This window comes from Chelon labrosus (genome assembly GCF_963514085.1).
Source record: "Chelon labrosus genome assembly, chromosome: 8".
Lineage (NCBI taxonomy): Eukaryota > Metazoa > Chordata > Actinopteri > Mugiliformes > Mugilidae > Chelon > Chelon labrosus.
Window position 1 is genome coordinate 2883480 of NC_140358.1, and position 26842 is coordinate 2910321.

The window sequence follows — 26842 nt, forward strand, 5'->3', positions numbered from 1 at the left end:
TTGCAGGTGTCTTCTTTTCAAACGGAGAGCGGTGACGCCAAGAGAAGCATGCTTCGTTCAAACGCTAGTAATATTTTTATGCTGCAAGAGGGTTACCTAGGCAACCAGAGCCTGGAAAGTCCACTAGCGTCCAACTGTCAGCTACTAAGAGATGGCTTTGTAAATGGAGGAAGAAGTGGAAGTGTAGAGGGATGAACATACCATGGAGAGATAGGCCAATAATAGATGCAAGGATATTTAAAGTGATACGACAGCAAAGAGCTAAAGATTTTATGTAACCTGAAGTCTTCATACTCTTTTATCCAGTACAGTAGAGAGTATTTACAGCACAGCTACAGTATGTGAACTACACACACACACAAAAATAAAATCTTGCTCCAAAGTCCACCAGCCGAATCAACAAAATTCTAATATTTCCCCTGCTAAGCCCTGGCAGGCATGTGTGACAACACCCATGCTAACAGGCTTATTAAAAATAAATAAATTATTAAATAAGAAAGTAAGCCTTGCCATGAGATACACTTCCACAGCACAAAACTTCATTCAGCCCAGCTCTGCTTGTAAGGCGAGCAGTGCCACAAAGCAGACAGCCACTTGGGGGATTTTTACTGAACAGAGGAATGCTGTTGCCAACTGCATGGATTCTCCCTCACAAAGTTATCTGAGGACACACACACACACACACACACACACACACACACACAAACAGGAGGGAGATTTGTGGTAAGAATTAAATTCAGCAGGAGTTGTAACACTAATGCAGACAAGGAACTCTGCTTGGCCTTCGTTTCTTCACTCCCGTGGAATAACTTAAGGGATTTACATACGAATAGACTCTACTTGAAGCTGCTGCAATCGATACTTTTTCAGTAACAATCAGTCAAATGACAAAGGTTTTACCGGCTACACTGACCAGGACGGACTGAGGCTGAGCCATGTTTTCAATTTTCTTTCTTTCTTCATCTTTTCAATAGATTGTCCCTCCTGAAAAAACCTTGTGTCACCTGATTTTTACCCCCACTGGGGCAAACCCGCACAGAAACAATGGATTTATTCCATCCACAGAGAAATCATCAAATTGATTTGTTTGCATGGTTATTAGGAGATAAAATTCTCCTATTGCAGATTATCAAAGGACTATTATTGTGATTATTAGTGGAATACAGGGTTTCTGCAGGTGTGAACAAGTGAAATTTAAGACTTTTTAAGACATTTTTTGGACCATTGTGTGTTAAACTTAAGACCTACATGAAGTACGAAAAATAAGGAAAATCAGAGACCTAAAATTACTTTCAAAATAACAACATTTATTGTCATTCAACTATCAACTCAGGACAACCCTGGGGTGGGCTCCACTAATGAGGAACAGAAACGTAATAGGCCATGGGCCGGAGGGCGTCATGCTGCAATCCCCCGCCCACCAAACCAACTTTTCTTTTCATTAATGAATCACAAATCTTAGAACAGCATAACTATCTGAAAGCTTATACCCTCTAGATGTGATAACATGCATTGAGACATGTCCCAACTTCATCCATCCCATGGGTCATGCATAGTTTTGTAATGGATTTCATGGAATTAAATGGCTTTGAAACATATTGATTTTCAATGGACAGCTATAGAGATCCGGGCGTCATGAACTCTGGATTCCACTTCCAGGTCTCATTTGTAGTTTTATTTCTGCGTACTGCGTACTACAGAACACCCATAACTGAATGTGAATGCCACCAACGCATTGAACAAAGAGCCAAAGAAGCAGTTAGTGGACGTAAAGATATGAGACTTTACTAAATGTAATTTGTGCTGTAATTTCGCTGTACTTGTTATACTGACAATGAAGTTCATTCATTCATTCATTCATTCATTCATTAAGACCAACAATGCAAAATATGCTCGTATTGCTCATATGCTTAAATTGGAATTATCAAATTAAATTGGAATTATCAAATTTTTAAGACTCCACGGAAACCCTGAGAATACAAGTATCCATATAAATGCAGCAGAAAACAGATCTCAGTAAAAAAAAAGCTATGCAACAATCTTGTTAAAGCATTTCTTAAAGAAACAGAAAAAAATTCTAATCATTCAGTCATTAGAACTCCATTAGGTAAAATTCATAAATATACACAATACTGCAAATGTGTGGTGTCTACGATAACTGCTTAGTATCAGTTTATCAAAAAGCTGCTATCAGCTACAAACGAAGATATTTTAGCAGCTTCAGTGACAGACTGCTTCACCCTCGATGTGTGAAGGAAAGATACAGAAGGTCTTTCCTTCCTGCTGCTGTTAGGCTCCTCAACGAGCACTCCTAATATGTGCAATATATCTATTATTATATATCTATTATTATATCATTTCTGCATGCTGTTGCAAACTGCAATTTCCCCATTGTGGGACGAATAAAGGTTTTTCTTATCTTATCTTCTTATCTTATCTTATCTTATCTTATATATCAACTTAAAAAGCTATTTTAGAATTTATTTCAAGGAAGCAACACTCACAAAAACGAGTTTTTGTGCATTACCACTTTTATAGCAGCTTATGTCTTTCCAATATGTTAAGTTACTGTGGCATGATAATTGTGACACCTTTAGGAGGTGTCTGGACCCGACACTTTGATGAGACACGAGGCTTGTCTCAAAGTGCTGCTGTCCATGTCTGCGAACTGAAGGAGCTGAAAGCATGCAAGGAGCCTTTCTACCTGTTGCTATGCAACAAAACTGTTTTCAGTACCTTTGGATAATGGCTTTGGCATTTTTGTGTTTTACTAGAGAGTTCAAAGTAAGGATGAAGAAGAAGGATACGAAATATTCACACTACGACGTGCAACTTAGATTAAATGGTATGACCGCAGTGGGAACTGAGCTTGAAAAGAAAATCCTGGCTTTTTCTCCAAGCCTGCCATCAGCATGGTGAATTTGGTGGTAGGAACCAAAGTTGTAGACATTGTTTCCTTGCAGTTAATATTTGGAGAACTCTGTATTTGCGTCATATATCAGTTCACCATGTATGTTGCTCCCATCACCTTAAAATTGAGATTAGATCAGCTTGGTACTCACTCAATTCACTTCATAAAATTTGACAGCAACTTGTAAGTTACCTAATTATCTGGGCCTACATGTGAAATAACAAAACAGACAACGTGACTGAAACGAATCATGAAAAAGAGTGAGTTAATGATTGTGTTGATTGGCATAAATATAAAACAGCAGCAGAATAATCTGACAATTTCATCTCCTAAGTGACATTATATACTGGCCATTTTCTTGGTCCTGCATGTTGAAGCTCATTGTAAAACACAACTTACAAAGTCTGGATGAGATGTGTACTTGAAAAAATGCTGAAAATGCAGATTACCACATTGTAAATGCATGCTAACATTTCTCATTCCTCCATGAATTGAATTCATCTTTTAGATTCTGAGGTTGCTTCTTGATTGTAACAAAGCATATTTATATTGATTATGTTGAAAAAATAAATTTATTAAACAAAGTCTACAAAATGTATAAAGAAAACCACATAAAACATTAGAAGCTATGGCCATTCTAATTATAAATATATTAAAAAACTAAACAATTAATGTGGACACAGTAGCATTGGCTTCTACGTGATTTCAGCTTAATAGTACATTCATTCATTCATCTTCTATACCCATTTAGTCCTGTTAAGGGTCACGGGGGTCTGCTGGAGCCTATCCCAGCTGTCATCGGGCGAGAGGCAGGGGAACACCCTGGACAGGTCGCCAGTCCATCGCAGGGATAACACAGAGACAGACAACCATTAACACTCACATGCACACCTACGGCCAATTTAGACACAGGGAGAACATGCAAACTCCACACAGGGCCCATGGATTCGAACCGGTGACCTTCTTGCTGTGAGGCATCAGTGCTAACCACCTCTCCACTGTGCCGCCCCTTAATAGTACAAATGCTCATGAATATGTGAAATCAAAATTGATGTTAACCTTTAAAAAGGAGGCAAACATTATTTGCTGGAGTCAGTCTCGTTCTGTTTTGGTAAATGTTTTCCATTCAATGCTGGTTGACATTTAGCTGAAATGTTTTTGATAAAGGAGAACAAGTTGGTGTGTGTCTCCGGGGCTGGCTGTTCCTATCAGAGATGACTTCCCATGAGCTCGCTGTAAGAACACCTCCGCTCAGGATAAACACTCCGTTACCATAGAACCTGTAACTATGGAGGGACAATCTGGGCTTAACTTTACACAACTAGAAGACAGGAGCAGAGTACACACACACTATGAGAGACATTTAATTTAAAACAGCTAAGCTTTTACCTCCATGACTTGGTAACAATATTCACACTACGACATGTGAAGAATTAAACCCAACAGAGAAGATGTGCCTCTTTCTTTTGTACCATGGGCTTGTGTAAAAGAATTAGCTGGGCTAGACAACTCAACCTGTAAGGAGAAAGTCATATTTCAATTAAAAAAGAATATTCCGGTTGCTCAATTCTCAGCCTTTTGTTAGATCCTGATGTGAATGCGTCAAACTCAAGTGGTGAATCTTTCCATCCATATACAAATAATGTGGGTGTGTGGAGAACACTTTCATGTAAACAGCTGAGTCTCTTGGCTAAGTATACAGCTGGAGTCTCACTCTGCACTTAATTCACCAGATGAACCCATGAGTAAGAAACAATCACAGTAAATACACATCACCTATGTGATCACCGCCTCACCATCGACAACTCCACCTTGTCTCCATCCCCCAACAGCCGCAACCTCGGAGTCATCTTTGACAGTAACCTCTCCTTTGATCATCACATCAATCAAATCACCAGAACTGCCTTCTTCCACCTCAAGAACATTGCCCGACTCCGTCCATCACTCTCCTTCTCTGCTGCTGAAACCCTCATTCACGCCTTCATCACTTCCAGAATTGACTACTGCAACAGCATCCTCTATGGCACACCATCCAAAACTTTAAATAAACTTCAGTACATCCAAAATTCTGCTGCACGTCTGCTCACCCACACCCGCTCCCGTGATCACATCACTCCTGTCCTCCAGAAACTCCACTGGCTCCCAGTTCCACAGCGTATTCAGTTCAAAATCCTCCTCCTCACACACAAAGCCCTCCATAACCAGGCCCCTTCCTATCTCACTGACCTGCTCCATCGCCACAATCCATCCCGCAGCCTCCGTTCATGTGACGCAAACCTCCTTACTCCACCACTCAAGACCAAGCATCGAACCTGGGGCGACAGAGCCTTCTCTGCAGCTGCCCCCTCCCTCTGGAACTCTCTCCCCAAACACATCCGCGACTGTACCGACCTTCCTACCTTCAAATCTCTGACAAAAACACACCTTTTTAAAATTGCTTTTAATGTTTAGCTCAGTTTATTGTGTTTTTGATGTTATATTTCACATTGTTTTGCTAATTTGATGTCCTTTTTATGTAAAGTGTCTTTGAGTATCTTGAAAAGCGCTTTTAAATAAAATGTATTATTATTATTATTATTATTAAGTAAGCCCATATGCTCACATTCAAATAGAGCTTCTGCAATATACGTGTAAATACAATCCAGTCTGCACATTTAGCACATTAATGAACCTGACATCCTCTCCTCGACATGTGGACATGCATGAGGATGTGCACACACTCACACAAACGCACAGAGATAAAAATAAATCTGGGAGCCATCTCAACAGATTTTCATAAACCATGTTCCATTGCACGGGGACTTGATGTAATGTGGCCCCCTCACTTCGAGACATAATTAATCGGGTGTGCTGGGGATCTGAACCATGCAGTGATACATCTGTAGAGATACAGACAGCAACATGTGTTACTTTGTATTTCTGGCTGTATGTAGGAAGGTTATTTTATATGTCAATTAGATTAGTTTCTGGCAATAATATTAAAAACATTAAGATTAGCAGTCAACAAAGTTTTTTGTGTGTTTGTCAGGTCAGAAACCAATCATTAGTGATGAAGATGACTAATAATAAATAATAAAAATTAGGTTTTAACATTTACTGCAAACATTCGGTCATTCGGAGTTCTTCTGTCACTGCATTGTGCTTTACAGATACCAACATTTATCAAATCAACCAGTCAGTTTTCAGTCTTTTTCTCCTGTAGAACAGAAGAGTACAGTTTAAAAACACTTGGTCAAATTTAGTTTTCATGTGTGACATTGGTTCATTGTTGGAGTACTGTCAAGTTCTAAACTACATGGAAAATATAGTAATCAGAATAATGGCTCAGTCAAAATAAAAAGATCTTGTGTAACCACCTGGATTGGATCAGACAGGCCGGATCGGAAAGCAATTTTTAATCAGATTGAAAGGGGCGGGGGAAACCTTTGATAAGTTCCTAATAATCATGTCAACACTTCTGATGTGATAATTTCTCTCTGGTTTGAATAAATCCATTCAAAGCTAAAATTGAAGCAGCATCAGCGTTGTAAACATGGCTCCGTCTTGGCCATCTCCTTCTATTAGAAGACGTCATTGTCGCCAATAACCTCCTTCTATTACATTTCCGGCTCCACAGCGGGTGATCAAGGCAATCCAAAAACTAACAATCTGACATTGTTGATTTTTACTTAGTCATGTGGAGGCACGAAATTTAAAAGTATTTGATCTTCTCTCTCAAACTCTCTGTATTCATTCTCCACTTTGCTACTTTGGATTCTATTTGAAGGATGAAAGTGAGTGAAATGCCACAAAGGACATTATGATGGGAATGTTGAAAAGTGCACACCATTATCCCCAACTTTATCAGTCATTTTCATGAGACTACAGTGAAAGATACTCAAAACCTGAAGTGCTTGCAGAGTCAGGGAGTAATGCAGCCAGCAGAAGGCTTTAATGGTAAATGTGGCCCTTATGACGAGGTATAAACGCTACCTGTATTTGTGGTTCCTAAACTAATTAGTTTCATGTTTACTGAAGCTTTTGATTTCTTAAAACACCCTATTTGAATTGCTTTACCTGGACATAATGCTTTGTTATAATGTCCAGCAAACTCAATCATTGATATTTATTATGATCAGTATTTCAGAGTTGAGGTCTTCTGGCCACATGCTTGCTATTCTAACCTTTAGGCTAAGTAGCTAATTGGGAATCCAGGGACAAAAGGACAGGTGGTGGGCGGTGGAGTCTTGTCATCATGCTGACTGCTAGACATCCAAGAGGATTGTATCCGAAGTCTGGCTCAGGTAAACAACCTCAGAGATTACCATCAGCTAATCAAGGCTGAAGCCAGGCTGCAAAGACAATGATAGACAGGAGTGGTGACCTGAGACTGGGAAGACTGACCAATCTGAGGAGACAATCTAACATCCACCTGCTGATAGATAACATGAGAGACACGCTGTTGAAATGTTTGGGCCACATCTTCCCCATGAAGACTGGAGAAAGTCTCACTTCAGTCCTTTATCTGATGCTGTTTGTACGATATGAGTTGAGCATATTTTTACAAGAATGCATGATGCATGAAGTCCATGAATCCTGCTGCATCAAACTTGTTGATTAAATATTTTTATGCAGCGCCAAGGACTATTCTGACTGACATACAGTCACTCAGTCATTGCATTAATGTGTGACCTTATTAAATTGGTAGCCAACTATAGTTGACAAGCTGACACTTGATGCTAGTTCCTAGGAATAAAATTAAAACAACTTAAGTTTTCCTCTGGCCTCTATTATCTCCACCATTCCCCTCACAATACTGTCCCACACTGCTCCATACCATAATGTGTGTATTGCATCTTGCATATGTATAGCTTTATTAATTTATGACGACATGCACAACTGATGCTCTGAATGGAAGCGGGATATACCAGTTCCTTGAGATATCAAAAGACTTTCCCAGGCAAATTGAACTACATAATCCCTAAAGAGAATTCTGGATCTAACCTGGGGTGTCCTTTGTGCCCAGTAAACCCCAAAAGGAAGGCGTACTGGAGACATCCTCACCAGATGCCCAAACCACCTCCACTGGGCTCTGCTGAGGCAAAGGAACTGTGGCCCTACTTTGAGCTCCTTCTGGATGTCCGAGCTTCATTACCTGTCTTTAAGGCGAAGCCCACCCACCCTACTGAAAAGTTCTTGACCATAGGTGAGGGTTACAACATAGCTCGACTCATAAATCGAAAACCTTGCCTCAGGTCTCAGATGCATATCAGTATACATTTACTCACACTGCTGTCAACATATATGCCAAGGAATGTTAAGTGAGTATTAACTATGCTAAAAGTATAGATACACTCATCCAACAATTAATTGTTGGTTATGACTGCTGTATTTAAAATAAAGATGAATAAAGAGAGCACCAAAAAGTTTGGATAGTGTATAGATCAGTATTGACCCTAAACCAGTTATTATAAAGGCTGTTTTCCTTGATTGAACATCCTTGACACCCAGCTTGTCACTGAGAGCTAAATTACACACACCAAAAGTCCTCCATGAGTTGTGACAGCCATGTTCCCGTGACACATCCCACTCAGTGAAACAGTCTCTGCACAGCTGAGTGAAGGCTACAAGGATTGTGTGAAGGGGTGAGACAAACGGCACTGAGGCTAAACAGAGAGAGAGAGAGAGAGAGAGAGAGAGAGAGAGAGGAGGACCATTTAGGCTAGTCATCTCTGGCGTTGGCAGGTTGACCCCTTATTTCCACACATCTGCAATTACAGCTCACCATGTCCCAAGTCGACTCGTAGCGGGCACCACTGCACCCACCAATGAAGCGGAACAAAGGGACAGAGAATGCATGACTTGCCATCCATTCAGCAGGACTGAGCCGCTTGCTTCGCCTCGCCCTCGCCTCTCTCCTGCTTGGCTACCCAGGCCTGACCCAAATCTGACGTGCCCAAATGAAACACGGCTTTAGCAGCACCCGGGGAAGTGACAGTTCTTTCTCAAGACGCATTCCCTCCATTTATTTCTCCTTTCTTGCTTGCTTCTTTAAATAAGCCGATATCTCTGCGGCTTTTTCTCGCCACCGTAATCTTTAGATTTTCTTTGATTTTCTACCTGTGCTTTCACTCTGTCTGGCTGCGCCACATTTCTCACCTGCTCCCTGTCTGATAGCTGGGAGCTTAAGCTGAAGGTGGCATTATAATATTACCTTGAAATGTCTCAACCGTTCAACTTATCTTAATGCCATAGCTCTTATCTCCCCTTACTTAGTCTGCTAATATGCCAGCCTTTAGTGAAGCAAGCTTTCTAAATGAGCTGTGTCACTTTTCCCTCATAATCCACAAGCTGCCTGTTGAGTCTATTGATCTACCCTTTCCCCTTTATACCAGAAAGACACACCTCAATACAGAGAACCTATTGTACATGGAAGGGGCTTTTTACTTCAAAAAGTGTCAGGCAACATTGTAATGGACTCATGCGGTGCCACTTGAACAACTTGTACTGGATCAGTAAAGCTGTTCTGATGACACACCTCGAATTATGAAAGTATTTGAAGAACCAAGCGCTGCACTGACAAGAGTGATACACAAAAAGCTTTATGTGGGTCACTACGGGGGGTCTGTGTGTCTGGATAACAACTACTCTCAGATTCTCCTTTGAAGGCATTTAGGCTCGCAGTAACCAGGTTCAGAAAAGGAAACGTTTGCATTGGCTGTTATTTTCTGTCCAATAAAGGAATGCTTTAAAAAAAAATTATAGTATTTACTCTTAATGCAAATTTAAGATGATTCTTTGGGGGTTAAACACTGGATAACAGTGCAGGGAGGGTGACAGAAAGCTAAGAGCAAATGAGAGCAAAACCTGTCAATCATGGTTCACACAGTTAGGCCCTAAAATAGCAAAGTGTCCATCATCAGCGCTTTTAAATATGTCTTGAGCATGACTGCAAAATCTTCTCCACGCAGCAGCTGATGCGCTGCCCCAAAGTAATAGCAGTTTGAAGGCTTTTATTGATTGGAACTTGCATTGTGGTAACATATTTTACATTTAGATCGCCTGCCTGCACGGCTACGCTACAAATGCTTGACAATCCTGTAAACGATAAAAGTGAAAAAGTAAGACATGTACACGGAAGGATAAAAAGTAAATAACGCTGCATTGAATTTACAGAGTTGTTAACTAAATAAATAAAGTGACAGTTTTAACGCCGCTGACGAAAGTATTACAGTTATTACATGTTCAGATTAGTAGTAACTTGGTGTCTGTGGAAATACTTCTGGAAATGGTTACTGCCAATGTAACCTGTACAAACAGATATACTACCAAAATATCAGATGACAGCCGATGTGTCACACTGTGCCCGATTTAAATTTATGCTTCTACGTTGGAGCCACACCATATCTATGCATGTGCATCGCCCCAGAAATGTAACTAATGTCACACTTCTTTTTTCTTAAAACAACAACATGCAGATAAACCATTACTGGAAAGCTTGCAGATTGGCACTTCAAAATCTACCACATGCACAGCTTTACTTTTCAAACAGCATTTTTATGTAAAGCTGCTGCTGCCTGTCTCTCGCTATGTCTCATCCCTTCAATCAATTTTTTACACAAGAAACCTGTTTCTCTCACTTCACTTTTTTATGAAACGACTGCAATCTCTCCGTCCTTCAGGTGGGCTTTGAATTGTGTAAAGTAATTAGTTCACTTCACATTTTGTTCTTCTGCTTGTGCATCCGTCTCATTGATTTAACTGACTGAATACTCATTTTGGATTGAAGCTGGCTACCTCGTCTGTCTCGCTGAGCCTTCAGAAAGACTAATCCCAGATTTGTGGATCCGTTTCAAGAGTAACAACATGTAGCTAAGGGCTATTTTGATATCTATTCACAGTCCTGGAGCTGCAGGCAGGGAATTACAGCGTTGTACAATATTACTTTTTGTGTTCTGATTATGCAGTGTGATCTTTTCTAACAAAGCTGGGGCAGCAGCAGCTTAAGTCTTAGACAACCTGTTGTGTGACAAGAGGGAGAGCAGTTTATATATCTAAGTTTGGCATGAAAAGCATGTTTCTCTCATCTGTCATCCATTAACCAAACAAAAATAAAAAATACAGTAGTAAAGTTTTTGTGAGACTATTAATTAAAAAACACGGTAAAAGGGAAAGCTTTGTGTGACAGAAATTATCAGGTATATAAAAAGTTTAGCGAATAGCTTTCTTAGTGCTGATTATTTTAGTCTATCCATTAAACTAGAGTTTAGCTTTAACAGTTAGAATATAGCGAAAATAGACCATCAGAGCTTTCTAAAGTTTGAAGTTATTTTCAATCTGCATTTTTTCTGTCACAGCATCAAAAACATTTAACAAAATCTGGAACCAGAGTTAAAACATTTTCTAACTAATTAATCATGTAATTGTTTCATGGTTTGTACCAAGCACAGTCAGTCAGTATTGAGGTAATTCAGGTTTTGTGTCAATGCCTTTCCTTGGAATGAAAGCTACTGAATCCAGATGGCTAGTGTTTAGTGTAAACACACCATTAAATGAATAGTGTCACAATTTTCCAACTTTGCTTAACCAAACAAAATAATGTTTCAATACCACTTAATACCTTCACGTTCAATAAGAAGCTACAGCCAGCAGCAGTTTAGTTTAGTGAGAAATAGCTAGCCTGGCTCCGTCTAAAGGTATGGACACACCAAACCAGTATCAAAGAACTACTGGCATCGAAAGCTGACTCTGACGTCACCTGTGCCTGGACCAAAAAATTGCACTTGAAGACATCACAAAGATTACAGTCGATGTTCTCTGCCTGTGTGCAAGGAAATAACGGAAGAGATACTTTTAGCTGGGAGGCAAGAAAGCTAGGAGAACAAACTGTTGTACAGAGCTGGCCTCTTCTGAGTCATGCTGATCTGCAGTTTCTTCATTCAATGTTGTTAAAATATGTGTGTATTTGAATGTTTTAGATTAGTTGAAGATGTAAAACAAGAAAGATTAGGGTTAGAGTTTTGTATGCCCTTTGAACGCTGTCATTTCCATTTACCACACTAATCAGACAATTAATTAATTACACCACAGGAATGGTTTCTTTCCATCTGCAACTTAAAATGATCTGACTCCCATCATAAGTCTACCTGTGTTACATTAACACACTTTGCTTGTTAATGCGCACCATTTTCATTCACAATCTGTTCCTATACAATTCCTCCTCTATTTATATGATTTATATATTTTTTTGTATTGTTTGATTTCTCACGATTTATGTTTATTGTACCAACCACCAAAACCAATTCCTCATATGTGCAAACATACGCGACCATAAATATGATTCTGATTCTGATTCTGATTAAAGAGATATATCTGACCACTTAGTTTAGTTGGCTGAAAACACAGAGACAGTGGTGGAACTAGTGCCAAAAATGTGGCAGTAAAGTTAAGATACATTCACCAGCAGCACTATAATAGAAAACGGCCAACCACCAGCTTGACGTGTCATAGACTTAAGGTAGCTAGTGTCAGGCAGCCTTATGGTTAAGACAGAACTGGGTAATACTATACCCTTCCAGGAGACGCCACACAAGATATAATTGTTAGGAAAATCTGATCAGCCAGGCTGACTGCTGTGCAAATAAGTTATTCCTTTTGGGTGTGTTCAAACGATTTCATGTAAAGTCGGTGCAAAGACCGGAAGGGTTGTAAATTCATCATATGTGGTGGGAGCTGAGGCAGATATGCACTGAGACAAAAGGAAAAGACTTGAATAAAATAAAATAACACAAGTGGGTTTCTATCAGTCAGTAGCTAAGAGATCATACAAACACACTGAATAGGTAGGTGTACATATTTTGGTGATTAATGCACAGCACACATTTTTCTATCTGCAAGATTCGTTGAATTTCAAGAAATCATCCGGATGCCAAACGCAAAGATACTACCTTTCAATCGTCTGCTACGAATTGTCAGAGGCCAGCAGCACTGCAGTTATTTTCTAGAAGGATCCACCAACAGTGTGCATCATGCCAGATATGTGGTATGATAAATACAAATTTGTGTTGCTGTAACTTATGATGCAATATCTGTAAATAAAGTCAGTTCTGTAGATTTTCACCTGCCATGGCCTCCTTAGCTCTGTGCTGCAGTGACATATTGCCTCTGGCTATCAGCTGGCATTATGTTGGAGGCGAGTAAGACTGTGCCTGTGTGTGTCCTGAAGCGTCCAAATGCCGAGGGCCATCACTGTCAGAGTAATGACATGACTGCATGTGACAGCAGGGGGGAAAAAAAAAACAACACAGAGGAACCGCACACATCACTTTCTGTCATACAGATGCTACTACAGTACGACTGAGCCAGGAGGTCTCACAGTCTCGCAGAGAAGCAGGATTATTTATAGTTGGACTGTTTTCTCAGATTTTAAAGACACATCGTATATATTAATAATAATTTGAGATTAAATTGAGGATTTGTGAAATGTCCATGTCACAGTAATTGTCTTGATTTGATTAGATAATTAGACTATATTATAATAACGTCCCGTCATGCTTGCATGAATCCTCACATTTGATTTCTTGTTTAGAAGCAGATGGAAGCTGTGAAAAGTTAAAAATATTGAGGACACGGAAACGTTATGCACATGTTTATGTTCTTGGCCTCAGGGGCAGCCATCCAATCCTACACAATAATGGAAAAGCAGCGACGTGATTCCATTTTCTCTGAGCGTGTCAGGATTTGTTCACATCACTAGCAGGCCACAATAAGCATCAGTTATATTTCTGCTTTTTTAAAACATTTTTGAAACATTATGCACAAATGGAGCTGTAAAAAAGTGCATCTGGACCTAATAATTAATAGGACAGTGAATATTGCTCATTTGTGTCAGCTAGCAATGGCCATTAACATTAATATGAAAAACGCTACATTTTTATGGAGTTGTGAAGGGTACACCCTGGACAGGTCTCCAGTCTAGCACAGGGCTAACACAGAGAGACAGAAAACTATTCACACTCACATGCACACCTACAGCCAATTTAGAATCACCAGTTAACCTAATGAGCATGTCTTTGGATGGTGGGAGGAAGCTGGAGTACCCCGAGAGAACCCACGCAGACACAGGGAGAACATGCAAACTCCACAGACCGACGGATTCGAACTCAGAACCTTCTTGCTGTGAGGCTTCAATGATAACCACCACACCAACTGTGCCGCCCCTGTTTTCAGACATACAGTATACTCACTTATTTACTAGAGCAGATGGTAGCTAGACATGTAATGAGGAGCAGACTACTTTCATATGTCTTAAACAGATTTAGATGAGCAGCACTCAGCCTTGTTCATGTCAGTTCCCTCTTTCATTTCAACAAGATGACTGTGTTTGGTAAAAACTCATTGTCATTTGTCAAAGAGAGGTCGCAGTTAAAACATTATGTACATCGTATGGATAAAACCAGGTTACCATGGTGCATGGTCCTGTGTTGCCTCACTGACACTGGAGTTGAAACTTCTTATCTGCCAACAAATTATTCAGTTTTTAAAAAGTTTTCAGTTTCTAACAGCCAGTTGCTGTAGATCGTGCTCAGCATATTTTACATTTTTCTGAAAAACTGAAGCTGCTGGAATAGAGGTCAGGTCAGTGTTTTATCTCTGTGTTACCACCATGATCACTTTTTGGAGATGTAAAAAGGTTAAAACAAGCTGTTTCTCTGCTTGCCCTGCTAATACCATCTGAGACAAGCTGTACACAAAGTGACCTCCGTGTGCATGGTTCATTTCAAGCATCTGAGTTTCCACTGCACCACCAGGAACATCCTTGTGTTGCTCCTAGATAGCAGGTTGTGCACTAATATCAAGGTCAGCGGTTAAAGCCATGGTTTGTCAGAGAAATTTGCTTCATTTATATGGACACAGTTGTTCTGATAAGAATTTGAATAACTGTCCAATCAGAACAAAAAATTGATTTGATTTAAAATTAATTAAACTAGATTTTATCTACATACATAATGCATACATAATGGTTTAGCTCAATTTAAAATAATATACATATTGCGGACACAGTCGACTTGTTGAGAGATTGGTATAAAGATCCATTTAGTTAGATAATATTATCTCCTGATAACTATGTATACGCTTGATCCATTATCTTTCATAACATCAGGCAAAGTGACGAGTTTCCAGGAGGGACAGAAACATGGAGGTAGTAAAACAACCAGTTGTTCAAACTAATGTGTGAATAGATGAACGGAGCTAGGATCAATGTGGGCAGCAGCACTGAAACCATACTGGTCACGTTCTTCTATTCAGTTAAGTGTGAATCTCTAATCAAAATGATTTTATTCGGCTTGAAGAAATATCGTCCATGTAGTTAGTGAACTTCAAGTTGCCTGCCAGGGCTTTGCACGGTATCTCTGCTGCCACTGTTGTGTGAGTGTGTCTGTGAACGGGTGAACGAGAGACATCTGTGAAGCAGTTTGTTCTGCTAATGTTAGAGAAACGTTGTTAAAGTTCTCCTATTAACCCAGCGAGACATGTCCTCATGAAGAGCTGCTACAATCTTGCCTGGTCTTTGCGTTTCATGTTCATTTCATTTATTTAATTGCATTTCCGCAGCAAAATAAGACACCAGCCCATCAGTTCAGCTCACTTTGTTCTGCGTGATTTTGCGTTATGGATAGAGAAATGATTCAGTCCTGCAGAACATTATGATTGTAAAATTTAAACCCCTTTGGGGATCATCACAGCATCTAATGATAATCTCCACAGATGTTACTGCTGCTGAAAAAATCTCTAATTAGGAAACAGCCTGGAAAAATACTAAAAAATGACTCATGACTCATGACTACTCCTTTCTTCCGACACCCTCAACTAAAAGATTTGTATTTGCCGTCACCTTCCTACACAAAGACGTGAACACGCTGGGGTCAGTAAATGACTTTTGCGTCACACACTCAGTATCTTGCTCAAGGACACAACAGCAGAGCAGATGCTTGCTGTCAAGGAGCTCGAGCCGCGACCTTCCAGTTGAAGGACACTCTCTTTAATCATTTTAGCACTGTGCTGTTGTGTGACAGTGCCTGCAGCATCTCCCAGTCATCGTGTGTTATGAATGACCTGTGGGCACATGAAATTCATTATCTGACTTTTTATTCTGGCTTTTTTGGTTCAGTCAAATTAAACCCTGGAGAGTGAACGGCCTCAGTTGTGTTCAAGGTCGAAACATCACGACCAAAACTAAACAGAAATCCTGACAAACTTCCTCATCTGCATATAAGTGTTATCTTATCTGCACCAAACAGCCTCACAAATGCTCATATATCCAAATATGTACCAGATTCTAAAAAACAAATTTAGTTCATCTGCAAAATCACAACATTTTTAAAACTTGAACATCCGGCTGAACGCACAGAATCATGCCGTTTCCTGGCATTTACACTTTAGCTGTGAAATTCTAAAAGGCACTGTGTGATTTGTTATGCATGTAATTTGGCCCTTGTTCAGGTTAACAGGCTGTAATGATGTGAATCAGCTTTGTGCAATAGATTATAAAATGAAATTATGACATCATGTTCCAATTCGTGAGCTGCATTAGTGTAAACAGTAATTAGTATAGCTGTGTTGGACCCTTTAATATCCAACAGTATATCCTAAAGATATAGACACACCAACACCGAAGTACTACGACGCGGTCAGACGAGTGGCAATGAAGCAAGACACACTGGAAAAATCCCCAAAAGTTACAAACTTACGATGCAGAATAAGCCCAAAGACATGATCACATTACACCTCTGTCCAATAAATATTCACAGCCTGTTTCTATAACTAACCACCACTGACTTGTTAGTCAGAATATCTTCGCTCTGCTGCATTTATTTGCTGCTTTTTAATGTGTGACTGCAGGCTTTGTACTGTATTTTGGGGAAATGTGAAGTCCCAGCAAGCTGTCAACTTTTGAGAAGCAAAAATATTTACTAAGAAAGGACAATAGCAGGGTAAAGCGAAAATACTCCAATGTTTGACCATTATTTTCCTGTCATATTTGAGATTTATTAGTGTTTAACCTTAAACAGACTCAGCTTTATCAATATTTCATTCTCAGAACATGAAAGACATAAAAAATAAATGGTTGCTACTTTGTAATTCCACTAAATCTCTGATGCACCTCAGGAGGCGTCTCGATCTCATCCTTGTCCTGGGTTAGAAATCTTTTGAAGTCTGCAGTTTCTTTCAAGCATCACCAAAGATGCTTTAGTGTTTTCTGTGCTGGCGAAAACACACCGGGATTAAGTGACAAGCACGTGGAGGGACTATTTAACCTGATCTGTTTGAATCTACCTTGCACCGCAGTATTTTTACTTCACTGCAGATGGGTGAATTAACGGCTGATTTTCATTAGACCTCTGCTGTCTGGACTCTACCTTAACAAGGTTTCTTGAAGAGAGGGAACACAGATGCTAATGAGAAAACACTTTCCAACAGGGGATCAGCTACATGATGGTGGATGCAATCAACTCCCCAGCCGAGCTCACCCACAGGCATGAAATGATACTACTGCAGAAGGAGCTTAAAAGACTTCTGTTCTCACGAGATGGCTGATTTACACCAAAACGAATCATAAGAATTACATCAATATGTCGTATTTACAGTTTTTATACATTTGGGAGGAAAATAAACTATTCAAAATAAACTATTCTCAGCCCAGGAACAAAGTAAAATGGCTCAAAAAGCACATGTGCCATATTGGATTTTATGTGTGGACTTGTCTGAACTAAATGTGAAGAAATGAATCAAACGTTTCAGTAACTTTACTAGTTCAAACCAAGTAACATTCTGTTCCACTCCCTGAGCAGAAGTCTGAATCAAATGTCAGATAAAAATTACCATCTAATGCTGCTTTTAATGTTTGATGGTTGAACATTTTCAACTGATTTATTCCCAATACTAAACTTCACTACATTCACTTAATTATTTTTATTATTATTTATCAGTGACCTATAAGCAATGGTTTTCTTTTAGTAGACAAATCTAATAATATGTTGGCTAGTGAGCTGAATGAATTTATTATGTTTGGTTGCATATCCAGATTATCCATTTACTAACAATTTATTTCAATATATAGGATGTAAGTACCAGGAAAACATTTTCCAAACCCATGATGTCAATGAATTAAAAAATTTTGAAGCTCAGTGTGGTGTCTCCGCTAGCCGCCATGTTGGCAGTACCTGACTCCACCCCAGCTGATTCAAAAATGGACAAAGAGCTGGAGCGTGAATCGGGTGGGTGACGCCGAGGCAGACAGCTAGCAACCTGTGAGGGCAGCCACCTGTCACTAAAAGCAGCCACACCCTTAATTATGCATAGTTTTTGGACTCAGTTTAATTCAAACAGGTTAGTTATATAAAAATGTGTCCCCTATATAGTTATGACTCAAGAAATTAGCTATATGACCATTACTGTTTTTGTACCAGGACGTAAACCTGTTTATTTGTTCTCCAAAGTTCAAAACTGACATGGATGTCTATGGATATTGACTCACTTTCAGAGCCACCCTCAAGTGGACATTTAGGGAACTGCAGTCCTGGATATCGCCAGTTGGTAACGCAGCAGCTGAGAGTCCCTCAGTGTCAATAAGCACACCTTTATTTGTTTTTAGCTTGGCCTAATATTCCCAGCTGTTTGTGAAAGTAATAATGATACATGAGATCATGTAAGATTTTTAAAAGGTTTGTTTGCAACAAGCAGAAGTTCGCTGATGTAACAAAAACCAGCTGAATAAGTTATGAAATAATGTAAACAAGTTTTTATGATTTTAGAGACTATTTTTCAAACTTTCCTTCATTTCAACAGCACTGATGATTAAGGGAATATCTAGGAAAGGCACGTCTATGCAGCGGTACTGTCAACAAGAGATTTTCTGAAAGAGAAGAGGGGGCAAGGATCTTTTTTTTCAGTTCTGCAGCTTGTCAGCAAACAGAAAGCTCTCCTCTGCCTTCAGATCTTTTCCTTTTTCAACTCACAGCTGCTTCCCCAACCTCCTCTCTTGTGGCAGGTGTGAGATATTGAGGGGTCTGTTCTGTACATTTCCTGCTATATTTTAATAAATATAGAGCATCTGTATGACTAAAAGGTCCCCATGAATCCATGAATATTGTGTCTTCATTGTGTGAAAAGGGCTTCAGATCCTGTATGTCATATGCCTGCATATGGGCATGTTGTGTGTTGGTGAGAGTATAGGTTGGTGTGACGGAGGCGGTGGGGCGCCAACAGCTCCTGTGGGTTTCCACGCAGCAGCGAAAGGCTGATTTAAAAAATCATCGTTGGAAATATGTCGCCGTTCATTTACTTTGTGTGGGCGTCCATGACAGACATTTGTTGCTGCCTCACTAATAACACCTCCTACGAGCTCGGAGCCTGCGTGCCTTGATGAACACATCGGTGGACTGAATCAAACATTCATGAGATTATAAAGATGTTCTACAATGTAAAATGTCACACGGTGATTATAAAAGATGTGGTGATTGGTTGCCTCTAATTACACGACACAATGTTCATCTCACAGTCGTTTACAGGGTTAGAGAGACGTAACAGGTTGGTACGAGTAGCTGATTGTTTTGACTTAAATCCCCAAAAACTTAAGACAAAGCTTAGCATCTGCAGTGAGAAGTCACATAGTGAGTGAAATTATAATTTGATTCTTGAGTTTTGGTGCTGAAGAATCTGCAATTGACTTAAGATTAGAAACCAGTTTATGTTTTAGAAAAAAAGAACGTTCTCCAAACCTTAATACTGTCTAAGAAAGCTGCAATAATACAAGTTAGAATAAAATGCATATTTTATTCTAACTTGTATTATCTAATTTTGATTTAAATTAGAAGCTTTCTGAACAAAGCAGACTCTTAATGACTTATGGTTGTTCGACAATGTCTGATACTCAGAGTAATATTAAGGTTTGATATTAGAGTTGTAATTTTAAAAAAACAAATGCAGCTTTAATGAATAAAAGCTAAATTATTGACTAACAGAAGGGTTTCAAAGTGTTGTAGGAAGCTCCACAAATTTATCTTCAAAAACAGACATCTGAATGAATTTAAGGTGAGAGGGTGCATTTAAATGAATATGAATGTCTGCCTCTTGTGGTGTTCACAAACTTTCACAAAAAGTGGAATTTGTTGTTCCACTTACAGTCCTGCAAATTGGCCAAACTGAAGTTGTGAAGGCTTTGACTCGTGGTAACACAGAAAGTGGATGGTAGATTTTGAAATGTAGTTGTACAGTGTTTTTATTTTGTGGATATTCTCTCATCCTCTCATTATGCCATTACTCTTCCTACATTTAGCTAACTGGCAGTTAGCTTGCTAACTAATGATGGCTTGATGGCTTCGAGACAGCAGCAGTTGCCTAGCAGCGGTTTTCTCACAACTTGCGGCTGATGTTACCACTTGAATGCAAAACATTTTGTGTACGTACCACAAGCTCACACGCATTTGAAGGCACAAATTTATATTAACTCATCAAAAGGCCTAATGTTAGCTTGTGTAGGCTAACATGGTAGTTGCTCACAATGTGAGCTTGGTGCTGTTCATATGTCTTCCAAAAATTTGCATTTACATATTAAATGCAGTCACTTGATTGTTTATTTACTTGCTTACTGATCAAATCTGGTGTTGGAAATTGCAGTTTTGATGCCGACTACTAAATCTGTGATATCCATCCGTCTGTAATTTGCACACAGCACACAAGAGCCTGATCCTAAACTGCATTTCAGAAGGGACTTCTACCAGTTCACTCGTGATGCCTTCACTGACCTAATTAAGATGGCAAACAGACTCATTTTATCCATAGTCCATACTCCATGGCGTTTAATCCAACATGTTTCCACTCATTAAATAATGTGGCATTGTGATTCTCCTTCACTGCAGCCCAGTTTTCTCATTTTTTCCACTACCAAAGTCAAATTTCTGCCAAGTAACAGTAGATTAATCAACAGTTGGTTTGGTAAATGATGAATTTTCTCCTTTTCTGTTTCAAGAACTGTGAAAGAAACACCTGATCCAGATTTCTGATCATTCTGTGTTGGCAGAGATATACATTGTAGACACTGTCATCTCTTTTAATATGAATGAGCAGGATAGTATGTAAACACTATAAACTTTAGCATTTTTGATAATTTTCTGTAACAAAAACCCAACCTCTATCTACTCATTAACAAAAGATAAAATAAACAATGATAGGTTTGTTGTAGCCATTATGTGACAGTAATTTAAACAGAAGCAGCAGGATCTTATAACCCTTTTTAGCTAAAGGAGCGTACACACTAGAAATGCTAGCAGTGATGTGGCAACAACATGCCATTTATTGTTAATGCCATTCAACGAGTTGTCCTATAACCTTTAGCAACACGAACGGTACCAACCTGAACTAATCTCAATTTTGAGGCAATGACCAATGGTAGCGATAAATTCCCCTAAACGTCCACAATTTTAATTCCTACCACCAAATTCACTGTGCTTATATCAAGCTTAGAGTGTCAGGTGAATCCAGATGGAGCGTCAGTATTTTCTTTTCAGACAGAGAGCAGTGATGGCAAAAAGAGCTAGCTTAGCTGATCTAAGACCTGTCTGATCTGAAAGAAAACTGGCTGAATTGTCACAGTTAAGGCCGAGACTTGCTCCGTCCACACACAATCAATATTTCCACACACAACTTCTTGAAGTGGAAAATAAGGGTGTTACCAAGGTAACCAAAACCAGGAATGTCCACTTGCAATCAGCTGTCAGCCAAAAAAGTGATGAGCGACTTTGGTACCTTCCCTACTTTGCGTTGCCAAAGGTGTTGCGGCTTTGCTGTTGCATCAACTCTTGGTGCTTTGGGTTTAACTGTCTCTTTAAATAAGATGTGATTTGAAGATGAGCAACAACTGGACATTTTTATTTATTTATTTTTATTTTTTGCATTTTTTAAATGTAGGATTGCAGCGATTCCTTCTTTAAATTTCTGCTGGAATAGAACATTGTGACTTGGAGACACCCGTGTCCACTCGGCCTGAACAGACCTCCACACTGCGTCTGCACCACCTCCAGCCACAAACTAATGGAGTGTATTCAGATTTAAAAATCTATGCACAAATTAATTCTGTTAAAAAGCAGATGGCATTTTCTTTATAACATCTAGATTTTGAGATGACCAAAACCAAATAACTGTTTATGAACCCAACAATTTCCACATGACTTCCATTTTTTCATCCTCTGGTGGCTGCACCCATGAATGAGCTTCACTGAGCAGTGGTCTTGTGTGCTCCACAGGATTAGGCCATGAGCCCCCGAGTGCGGGTGACAAACTGAAAACTAAAAGGCCAACAACATATGGCGCAGGGGCTTATGGGATTACTCAATTAACAAGGTGACTCAGAGAGCTACTAATCTGCAAAATGTTCCGATGGAGTACGGACACAGACTGAGAGGCATGGAAGGGGAGCCTCGTCATTTCAGCATCCGAGACCCAATTAAACACAACTCTTGGATGTGTTTAAGCAGTCAGGTCTAATTGCATTAAATGTAGGGACGCGCGGGTTGAGGCTTTTTGGGTGGGTCAACTAATATTCACACACACGCGAAATGACCACTGAGCATGTGCTGTCAGCAAGAGCATCATTAACTGTAATTATCCTGACACAAAGTGCGCCGCCGGCAAAAAAACACCAACATCCAGTGCGCAAAAGGAGACGCGCGCTGCGTGGAGGGACGTGACGCACAAATGGGCAACAAATCCTCAAGTGACAGCTTTTTACGCAATGAAGATAACAACTGAAACAGACGCTGCTGATTTATAATCACTCATAAAACCAATTTTAATAGGTTTGTGTGTGCACTTTTAAATAAAAAGACAGTTTGCTGCAGTTATACACGGGTTTAAGTCAGATTTAACTTAAAGGAACCCATCAAAGTACGTTCCGTTGAATTCCATTAATATTACTCAGGTTTTCAGTCTCATTCTCCATGGATTTCACGTACCCCTAGCTACTGTGAGCCCGGATGCGGATGCTTACCGTGTGGGAAAGCGTTGGGCTGCACCGCGTACAGAAAGGCGTGCACCAGGTGGAACAGAATCCCTATCGGTCCCGGTTCGTAATGGGCGAGCGTCTCGTAAACTCCCGCGGGCACATAACCGAAATCCAACTTTCCCGGGGGTGGCAGTCTTCGCGGCTCCGTCTCTTGCTGGAGTTCACCGGTCGCTGAAAACACCCACACCATCACCAGCAGCAGCAGCGGCAGCAGCAGAGTCGTCCCGGGTTTCCACATCTTGTCCAAGGGAATACCCCGATCTGTCACCCAGCTGGAGTTAAATACTCAAAGAGCGAGCAAACTGCACGACGACTGACTGAATTCTTCTTGTGTCTCTTATCGGGGAGATAAAGAGCCGACAGGATGAGGGTAAATAGAAAAGTGTACCGGCGGATGGAGCGCAGCTTTTTAAGTCCTGCTGCCCGCGGAGAGACTCGTTCTGAGCATCGTTCCCCGCGGACTGAGGCTCCTCGACGGACGCGATCTACTCCTCTCCCCTCCAATCTCCGGTCCTCGACGCGTTCAGTCCCACCGAGATGAGCGCGCCTGTCGCTTCCACTCCGGCATCTGTGCGCACGGGGATGCGCTGCGTCACGGGAGCGGGCGGGCCGGGGTGCGCGCCGCCGAGGACTGGTCCAGAGGGAAGCGCTCCTCCTGCCGGGGAGAGGAGGCTGGATGTTAGAGAACATCTATTTAATCAGTTATTGATCAGTTAAATCCAGCTTCAGTCAGTTTTAGGCTACTTGTGTATGTATTGATAAAGAGAAATGTGTGTTGTTCATCCACATTTCACTGTCTAACATTATCACACATTGTCTATCAATGTTTTGTTTTTATTTTGTTTTCACGGCCTTCTGGATCATTTTAGAAACATTAACTTTACATTTACAATAAAACGGATATATTGTAAAGAAGAAGTGGTTTTTAACAATGTTTGGCTGTGGGAGTTTATAGAGACAGAGCCAGATCAGTGAATTACATAAAACACACTATGTCAGCCATAACATTATGACCATTATGTCCAGAACAGCCCTGACCCATCAAGTCATGGACTCCACTAGATCTCTGAAGGTGTGCTATTGTATCTGACACCAAAACATTCGCGGCAGATTATTTTAAGTCCTGCAAGTTGTGAGGTTGGCCCTACATGAATCAGACTTGTTTGTCCAGACCATCAGCTGCTGGATTGGACTGAGATCTGGGGAATTTTGGATGGCAAGCCAACACCTTGAACTCTTCCAAAAATTCCCAAACCATTTTTACTTTGTGGCACAGAGCACTACGCTGCTAAAAGAGGCCATTACCACCAGGGAATACCGTTACATGGTTGACTATGGTTGGTGGTCTAGTGGTGGTCTAAGAGTTAAAGTAACATGGGTTCATTTTTTATTATTTTTTTTACTTATTAGACACTTTAAAACACCTTCAAGATATTCATTTTTTGTAAGTTTAAAAGTTTTCAGAGACACGTATCTCAAAGCTCTTTTCTCTCCTTCTTGCTAACAGGAGCGCTCTGTCTTGTCGACCTCTGACCTCTTTTCCACCCAGTGGGCAGACAGAAGATACCTGCAGTTTAACTCAGAAGGGGTGACTTGATTGGCCGAGCAGCGAACAGGTGGGCTTTGCTTCTGTCTCTTTACACAATAACGTCCTTGTCCTCGCTCTCCGGAGCACATGGGGCCGCGACTCCTGGAGACAGGAGGGGCTCCTGTGTGGAAACCTTTGATCGCTCATTGTGAGTGCCTTCCTTCACACTCATTACTCCTGCAGAGGGGCTGATGGGGACTTTTAGTTGTAGAGATAACGCTGAGTTGAGGACCCATAACCTATCCATAAACTGATTTCCAGTTGAAAACATGTGAAAAATATAGACAGCAGAGTTTAGTTTTCTGTGCTGCAAGTGGCCGATATTCTTTTTTGGATTCTCTCCAAGTACTACTACTACTCCTGCCTTCCTTTATTAAGACAGCTTGCTGGTAGTGGTGACAGAGCTGAGGCTTGTCTCAGTCCTGATCAGTGTAAGGAGCTTAGCCCTCTAAGAATGTCTGCTGCAGATTTGACCTCCTGCACAGGTCCAGGACTCAGGACAGGTGAGGTCAGCAGTGGTGTAAACCGTGGCTTACGGGAACTAAAAGAAATTTTGTTTATACTTTTTTTTGTTGTCGAATAGAGACACTATTCCATATTTGATATGATTTACCAAGCAGGGAGAAGTTTCATACAGAGTGCCCGTGATTTCAAGATTCAAGATTCAAAGAGTGTCATGTGCAGAGTGTAGAGACATGTTTCCTTGTACAAAGAAATTCTTCTTTTGCCGTCCACCCAAATGCCTAATATAAAAAAAATCTTAGAAATAGAACATAGAAAGATATAATACAAAATATAAAATAACTAGTGCAACTATGTGTAACTGGGAATGTCAACAATAAACAATGAACTGAAATGTGAACAGAAACAGTGAACAGTGCATTGTATGACATGAGTAGTCCATGATTTTAGTCAATGAATCTAGACTCTTGCTAGCTGTTAAGCAGTCTGATGGCAGTGGGGAAAAAGGACTTCTTCCGTCTCGAGGTCCTACATTTCACACTCCAGTACCTCCAGCCTGAGGGTAGGAGCGTGAACAGTCCGTGTTGGGGGTGGGTGACTTCCTTAGTGATGGAGGCAGCTCTCCTGTGGACTCTATGCTGATAGATGCTCTGCAGAGAGGGGAGTGGAGTCCTGGTGATCCTCTCTGCAGTCTTCACCACTCTGTGCAGACGTTTTCGGTCTATAGTTGTAGTGCTGTTGTACCACACGGTGATGCAACTGGTCAAGATGCTCGGAACAACGCAGCTGTAGAAGTTGCAGAGGATCTTATGCTGAACTTCCTCAGTCTCCTCAGGAAGTACAGCAGCTGTTGAGTCTTCTTGACCAGCTGTGTGGTGTTCAGTGTCCAGCTGAGGTCTTCAGTGATGCGGACCCCCAGGGACTTAAAGCTACTCACCTCACTCACTTCAAGCTCACTTCAAACAGCAATTCATCTATCCCTCCTCATGTCTACTGTCATCTCCTTGGTCTTGTCCCTGGGTGAGGTTGTGCTGGCCACCTCCCTCCTGTAGGCTACTTCGTCCCTGCCAGTGATGCGTCCTGTCACTGCGGTGTCGTCTGTAAACTTCAGGATGGTGTTATCCTTGTGTGAGGCAACACAGTCGTGGGTGAACAGGGTGTACAGGATGGGGCTGAGGATACAACCCTGTGGGGTGCCAATGTTCGTGGAGCTGTTCCCAATCCACACAGACCGGGACCTGGCAGTCAAAAAGTCGAGGAGCCAGTCACAGAGTGTGAGGTGCAGTCTTAATGTAGACAGCTTGTGGGTGAGTTTGTGTGGTATGACCATGTTGACGCGATAGGCACACTGCAGGCTCCAGTGTGTCCGATACGCTGCTCTGGATGTGGGCCAGCACCACTTTCTCAAAGCACTTCATGATGATTAGGGTGAGTGCTATTGGCCTGTAGTCATTCAGGCAGGTTGGTGGGCTCTTTTTGGGGAGGGGGGCGATCGTTGTTGTCTTGAAGCATGAGGGTACAGTGCTCTGGCTGAGAGAGAGGGGTTGAAGATGGAGATGAGAATGTCCATCAGCTCGTTGGCACGTGCTCTAAGGGCTTGTCCAGGGATGTCATCTGGCCCTGCTGCTGTGCGAGGGTTGATCCTCCTCAGGATTGTGTACCTGGGCTGATGAGATGGTTGGTGGTGGGGAGGGGGATTCTGTGGTCTAGGTGTGTGTATGCCTCCTCTCTGTGCTGGTCACATACTCACTGGATACATGATGAGAGGGGGAGCATTTTAAATACTTTAAACAGTAACTATTTTTTACTATTTTTCACATGAAACAAATTAATGGTATTT

General features: G+C 40.8%; 1 protein-coding gene across 1 annotated transcript in view; it reads right to left on the reverse strand.

Moving 5' to 3' along the window:
• Positions 1–26842, reverse strand: part of prom1a (prominin 1a) — a gene marked incomplete at its 5' end in the record, with an annotated part of 82498 nt that overhangs the window by 55222 nt on the left and 434 nt on the right. Inside the window, 4 exons of the mRNA XM_084549223.1 lie at positions 22938–23224; positions 23341–23624; positions 25997–26240; positions 26350–26532. Coding sequence (XP_084405349.1) covers positions 22938–23224; positions 23341–23624; positions 25997–26240; positions 26350–26532 — 998 coding nt within the window. The remainder of the gene's footprint in view (positions 1–22937; positions 23225–23340; positions 23625–25996; positions 26241–26349; positions 26533–26842) is intronic.